General features: G+C 39.5%; 1 protein-coding gene across 1 annotated transcript in view; it reads left to right on the plus strand.

Annotated features, from left to right (window-relative positions):
• Positions 1 to 5780, plus strand: part of LOC111967449 (glycerophosphoinositol inositolphosphodiesterase GDPD2) — an 18423-nt gene extending 12643 nt beyond the window's left edge. Inside the window, exons 14-15 of the mRNA XM_023992485.3 lie at positions 2811 to 2893; positions 4892 to 5780. Coding sequence (XP_023848253.1) covers positions 2811 to 2893; positions 4892 to 4961 — 153 coding nt within the window. The 3' untranslated portion in view covers positions 4962 to 5780. The remainder of the gene's footprint in view (positions 1 to 2810; positions 2894 to 4891) is intronic.
• The last annotated feature ends 1421 nt before the right edge of the window (positions 5781 to 7201 follow it).

Here is a 7201-nt window from a genome sequence, read left to right on the forward strand (position 1 = left end):
GATCAAATCCCCGAGCTGACAAGGTAAAAATCTGTTGTTCTGCCCCTGAACAAGGCAGTTAACCCACTGTTCCTAGGCTGTCATTGTAAATAAGAATTTGTTCTTAACTGACTTGCCTAGTTAAATAAAGGTTAAATTAAAAAAGAATTGACATAATGACAAAAATACTATGGATATCTCCCTTTCAGACAGATCCATTCTGTTCAGTGTCCCAGCTCTCAGAACAGGAGAAGAGGACAGCTAGGAACCAGAGTGTTCCCTCCCTTCTGCAGCTGCTTGACCTGGCCAAGACTCATAACACCTCTGTCATCTTTGACTTGAAGAATGACGACAACAATGACACTAATGACATTGTGAAAACCATCCTCAACTCTGGCATCCCCCACGACAAGGTTAGGGGAATCAGTGTCACTACTTCACCAGTTCTGTGTAGTTCTACTCTTATTACAGCTGTTTGACAGTGTGTTTTCTCTCTTTAGATCCTCTGGCTTCCCCCCACAGATAGGGAGGATGTGAAGAAGGTCGCACCAGGGTTCAAACAGGTTTACGACAATGTGTCTGCTATGAACATTGACGGAGCAGATCATCTAAATGTCAAGTACAGTGCGTTGAGCGCCGCAGAGATCGGGTGAGTAGCCTACCTCAAAGCGCCCACGCTTTTCTCAGAGCTGTGGCCAAATAAACCTTCATTCCAAAACCACATTCTACCTGTCTGCGCTGACAGCTGCAGGTGTACTGGCTTCATAATTACAAGTGTTTATGTTGGCGTGCTGAGACAAGGAAATGGCACTATCTTAGACTGAGACACACACAATGCCTTGGGGGGGAATGAGATTCAAATCATGTTTTCGCACAGGTGGATTTTTAATGGCTGAGAGCCCAGTAGTGAAAGTTCCTCATAGGACGATAGTTTCTGTTGATTTAGTGAAATTAATGGGAAAGTGTTGTCTGAACAAGCATGATGTTTCCTTTAATAGTATGACATCTTACAGTATGATTAACCACTCCTGTCTGTTTTCTTTAACAGGTGTCATGTTTGCTGAAGTAACTCTGTCTACGCTGAACTCCTACTACTGATTATATGTTGGTAATCTGAGCCAGCTCTTTCACCTAATCTTTTAATTCGCTACTGAATTTGTGTTTGTGTGTGTTTGTGTGAGACAGGGAGCTTCGGAAAAGGAACGTGTCGGTGAACCTGTGGGTGGTGAATGAACCATGGCTCTTCTCTTTAATGTGGTGCTCGGGGGCCAGCTCTGTGACCACCAACGCCTGCTCCGTCCTACAGGACAAGAACCAGCCTGACTGGACAATGGTGAGGGACTCGCATCAAACCCCATCTTCTTCACTCTCCCATAGTCACTGTCACGTTCTGACCTTAGTTCCTTTTTTATGMCTTTATTTTAGTTTGGTCAGTGAGTTGGGGTGGGCATTCTATGTTGTTTTTCTATGTTTTGTTCTATTTCTATGTGTTTGGCCTAGTATGGTTCTCAATCAGAGGCAGGTGTCAGTCGTTGTCTCTGATTGGGAGCCATATTTAGGTAGCCTGTTTTCCTTTGTGTTTTGTGGGTGGTTGTTTCCTGTGTAGGCAAATTGACATAATTTGAGTCAATTGGAGGTGTACCTGTGGATGTATTTCAAGGCCTACCTTCCAACTCACTGCCTCTTTGCTTGACATTATGGGAAAATCCAAATAAATCAGCCAAGATTTAGACCTCCACAAATCTGGTTCATCCTTGGGAGCAATTTCCAAACGCCTGAAGGTACCACGTTCATCTGTACAAACAATAGTACGCAAGTATAAACACCATCGGACCACGCAGCCATCATACCGCTCAGGAAGGAGACACATTCTGTCTCCTAGAGATATCCACAGTAAAACGTGTCCTATGTTGACATAACCTGAAAGGCCGCTCAGCAAGGAAGAAGCCACTGCTCCAAAACCACCATAAAAAAGGCAGACTACGGTTTGCAACTGCACATGGGGACAAAGATCGTACTCTTTGGAGAAATGTCCTCTGGTCTGATGAAACAAAAATAGAACTGTTTGGCCATAATGACCATCGTTATGTTTGGAGGAAAAAGGGGGAAGCTTGCAAGCAGAAGAACACCATCCCAACCGTGAAGCACGGGGGTGGCAGCATCATGTTGTGGGGGTGCTTTGCTGCAGGAGGGACTGGGGCACTTCACAAAATAGATGGCATCATGAGGGAGGAAATTATGTGGATATATTGAAGCAACATCTCAAGACATCAGTCAGGAAGTTAAAGCTTGGTCGCAAATGGGTCTTCCAAATGGACAATGACCCCAAGCATACTTCCAAAGTCGTGGCAAAATGGCTCAAGGACAACAAACTCAAAGTATTGGAGTAGCCATCACAAAGCCCTGACCTCAATCCTATAGAAAATTTGTGGGCAGAACTGAAAAATTGTGTGCGAGCAAGGAGGCCTACAAACCTGATTCAGTTACACCAACTGTCAGGAAGAATGGGCCAAAATTCACCCAACTTATTGTGGGAAGCTTGTGGAAGGCTACCCGAAACGTTTGACCCTAGTTAAACAATTTAAAGGTAATGCTACCAAATACTAATTCAGTGTATGTAAACTTCTCACCCACTGGGAATGTGATGAAATAAATAAAAGCTGAAATGTATATGTAAACTTCCGACTTCAACTGTATCATGGTATCCATGTGTAGCATTGAACTTGACATTTTCTTACATGTCTTTCATCTTGTGCACCATCTATGGGTCGTATAAATGTACCTATTCAGTTTGCTGGTACTTATTATATGTGTGTCTGTGTGTGTTTCAGGGACCTAGTACATACAGATGTATATGGATCACAGTGGACCTGGGGTCATTGCTCATAATGTTCGCACTCTTCATCTTAAAGAGGTGAGTAGCACACTAGTATTGTTTGTAAAAGACAATGGAAACAGTCTGGAATTTTAGGAGTTTATTTGTTCCCTTTAGTTTTCTGCTTTGAAAAAGCTGCTGTCTCAGTCATGCTTAAAGATGGGTTTTGCTAGTAGACATTGATGATCAATATAATCAATATGAAATAATTACAATTGATTTCCCTTTTTAGCAATGTTTACAGTAATTCTGTACGGTACTAACTACTAAGATAATTGCTATCTACAATGCCTTCAGAAAGTATTCATAGCCCTTGATTTATTCCACATTTTGTTGTGTTACAGCCTGAATTTGATTAAATATATATTTTTATCATCCATCTACACACAATACCCCATAATGACAAAACATGTTTTTTTTTTCATGTTTGCACATTTATAGAAACTGAAATACAGAAATATCTAATTTACATAAGTATTCACACCCCTGAGTCAATACTTTGTAGAAGCACCTTTGGCAGTGATTACAGCTGTGAGTCTTTCTAGGTAAGCTTTCCACACCTGGATTGTGCAACATTTGCCCATTATTCCTTTCAAATTTCTTCAAGCTCTGTCAAATTGGTTGTTGATCATTGCTAGACAACAATTTTCAGGTCTTGCCAGTAGATTTAAGTCAAAACTTTAACTCGGCCAAAATTAACTTTGTTCTTGGTAAGCAACTCCAGTGTAGATGTGTCCTTGTGTTTTAGGTTATTGTTATGCTGAATGGTGAATTCATCTCCCAGTGTATGGTGTAAAGCAGACTGAACCAGGTTTTCCTGTAGGATTTTGCCTGTACTTAGCTCCATTCAGTWGATTTTTTTATCCTGAAACTCCTCAGTACTTAAAGATTACAAGCATACCCATAACATGATGCAGCCACCACTATGCTTGAAAATATGTAGAGTGGTAATCAATAATATGTTGTATTGGATTTGCCCCAAACATAACACTTTGTATTCAGGACAAAATGTGAATTGCTTTGACACATTTTTGCAGTATTACTTTAGTGCCTTGTTGCAAACAGGATGCATGTTTTGGAATATTTTTTATTATGTACAGGCTTCCTTCTTTTCACTCTGCCAATTAGGTTAGTATGTGGAGTAACTACAATGTTGTTGATCCATCCTCAATTTTCTCCTATCACTGTTTTAAAGTCACCATTGGCCTCATGGTGAAATACCTGAGAGGTTTCCTTCCTCTCAGGCAACTGAGTTAGGTGTAATTATTAACTTCACCATGCTCAAAGGGGATATTCAGGGTCTGCTTTTATTTTTAATTTCCCATCTATCAATAGGTGCCCTTCGATGTGAGTCATTGGAAAACCTCCCTGATCTTTGTGGTTGAATCTTTGTTTGTAATTCACTGCTTGACTGAGGGACCTTACAATTATCTGTATGTGTGGGGTACAGAGATGAGGTAGTCATTCAAAAATAATTTTAAACACTATTATTGAACACAGATTGAGTGCATGCAACTTATTATGAAACTGGTTAAGTACATTTTTACATTTTGAATACTTATTGACTCAAGACATTTCAGCTTGAAATTATTAATTTGTAAAAACAAAAAAKAKAAAAAAATCCACTTTGACATTATGGGATATGTGATAGAAAAGTGATAAAAAAATCTAAATGTAATCAATTTTAAATTCAGGCTGTAACACAACAAAATGTGGAAAAATGTAAGGGGTGTGAATACTTTCMGAAGGCACTGTATGTATCTTGAATGATGAATCTTTACAATAGCTATTGTTAACTTTGAAATGCGACTGATAAATAAGGATTATACCATGCTCTCTTACCATAATACATTTCATTCTTGTGTTGATGGTGTAAATCATTTAATTTGTAGTGTTTCGGTTGCATTAATGAAATGCAAAGAAAATAACTGCTGTATTTGTGCTTATGATCTTATAAGCTAGGACACAAGGGCATCATATAAAGAGACATTCTATAATGAGGAAGTGGAATAATGGTTTGTGTCTGATTGTCTCTAGAAGGAGAGAGAATCACACATGGTCTGCTTTGGAATCAAGAGAGCTYTGCTCCTTCTTACCACCTGAATAGTTCAGCCTGGATCCAGAAATCGAAATCCATCCCACCCCACCCTACTGTCTGYATGGCTCAGCCTTGAATCAGGAAGTATTTAGGCTAATTGAAAAGACAGTATCTAAAAAATGTGTGGATCACATGCGTAAAGTACATTTTACATTCATTATGAGAATTTATGAACAAAGGTGTAAATACCACYTCCATGTGTTGCCACAAGGATGGCCATTCAAGATGWCATTTAGCAGACGCTCTTATCCAGAGCGACTTACAAATTGGAAAGTTCATACATATTCATCCTGGTCCCCCCGTGGGGAATGAACCCACAACCCTGGCGTTGCAAGCGCCATGCTCTACCAACTGAGCCACARGGGACCAGTCATTTCATTGTCATTTTATTTCAATATATTTTAGATGCTTTTTGTGACCATTTGTAAATAGTGTTTTCCTAWAGAAAATGTTTGTGTGACACTGTATTTGTAAAAAAAAAAATATTGGTTCACTGTATACATTAAGTTTAGACTTTATTTGGAAACTGGTTTTGGGTTCACTGATAAATGTCAGCACTACTTCCACTGGGGCTTACACTCTGAATGAGAGATTTACCAAATGATCACAAATCATCTTATATCATATTTTTTATAAAATCGTATCTGGATTTGACACCTGTGTGTGTGTGAACGCCGCAGAGAACGTGTGCGCGCGCCCATGTGTGTGTACGCGCCCGTGCGTGAGTGAGTAGTTGTGTGCGTGAGAGACAGAGCGTGTGTTTCAGAAAAAAACATGTAATGATTTATTTGTCTGTGTGAATAAAAAAAAAGAAATGTGTTGGGTTCAGTTGCTGCAGATTCTGCTCCTTGGCAATATGAAAGTCTCTTCTACAACCGTTAGATGGCAGGAGGAACCACATTTTTGTGCGATGGTCAATTGTCAAACTATTGAATATTTTTGGTTGGCTATTTTAAAAAGTGGGAACTTAAAGTAATTGTTCCTAGGTGATACTGATGATAGTAATCGGGTTGGTGGTGATGGATATGAAGATGATGATTATGATGATAATAATCATTCATAATAGTAATTCAGTTCATTTGTAAAGCACTTTTCTCACACCAAGGGGCAACAACAATTTATTTTTTTGAAATATTAATACAAATTATAAAAACAATCCAGAACATAGAACACAGGCAACAAACAAAGCTATTTACAGGTGTCATCAGATCCGGAGAACAGAATTAGCAGAGATGAATGATGAAGATGATGGAAATTATGATTTTAGTCTAGAAAAATGATCCCACAAAAACCTGCATGTATTTTTGAATGACAAGMAATTTGTCGGTGCTGGGCTGTCTATAGACCCACACCCCCATGGGTGGGCTACAGACTCATTCATATACAGTGATCACATGTTTAGGCGAGGGGCCGAGGCCGCGACAGTGACGCATAAACACTTTCACTATTTCAACAGAATTCCCGGGAACTTCACATGAAAGAAATCCTTCTCGTGCCGAGTGCCCTGCTGCTGCTACGGTTAAAGTAACAGTTCAGTGTAGAGCGAATTTGGGAGTGTCTGTTTTGGAGGTTGCGTTTATAACTGCGGGATTACAGTTGTTTTGGTGAAGAGTAACGGTACAACATTCAACGCCGAATTTCAATTTGTTACTTCTGGTTTGTGGATTAGTTTTCGGCTTGCCTCGAATGATTTAGTAGTTCTCAAAATATTTTCTACACACCATGGTCCACAAGTATGGTAAGTGCCTACATAATGTTTCTCAGGAGTTTAGAGGAAAAGTTTTAAACTAAAAGTTTATTCGAGACAGTTTTTAGGCTTATTCGCTGTTATAGTTGTTAAACTAATGACACGTCGAAAATAGCAACTACAATGTAGGTTTTCCGTGGTTTTGCCACTGTGTTGCCAACTATGAAGCCTGAACCGAATGAACTAGTGCATTTTTGGAAGAAACTTGAAATCTTCTAAGCGAAAACAGGAAGTATGTTTCCATGAAATCATTTATAGGCTACTGCCATGGAGCACTTTCACAATGCCAAGGGAAGTAATTCAGTTTACTCATAATAAACTTTATGTGATTGTAGTAATAAGTGYGGGTGGATCATCTCAAGGCTGTTAATTAGGCTACCTACACCTCCCACCTGGCTTCAGCAAACAGCTGTGCACCCTCATGCAATGTATACAGCAGGGGTACTCAAATACTATACTGAACAAAATTCAGAACGCAACGTGTAAAGTGTTGGTCCTATGT

This window comes from Salvelinus sp. IW2-2015, linkage group LG8 (assembly GCF_002910315.2).
Source record: "Salvelinus sp. IW2-2015 linkage group LG8, ASM291031v2, whole genome shotgun sequence".
Classification (NCBI taxonomy): Eukaryota; Metazoa; Chordata; class Actinopteri; order Salmoniformes; family Salmonidae; genus Salvelinus; species Salvelinus sp. IW2-2015.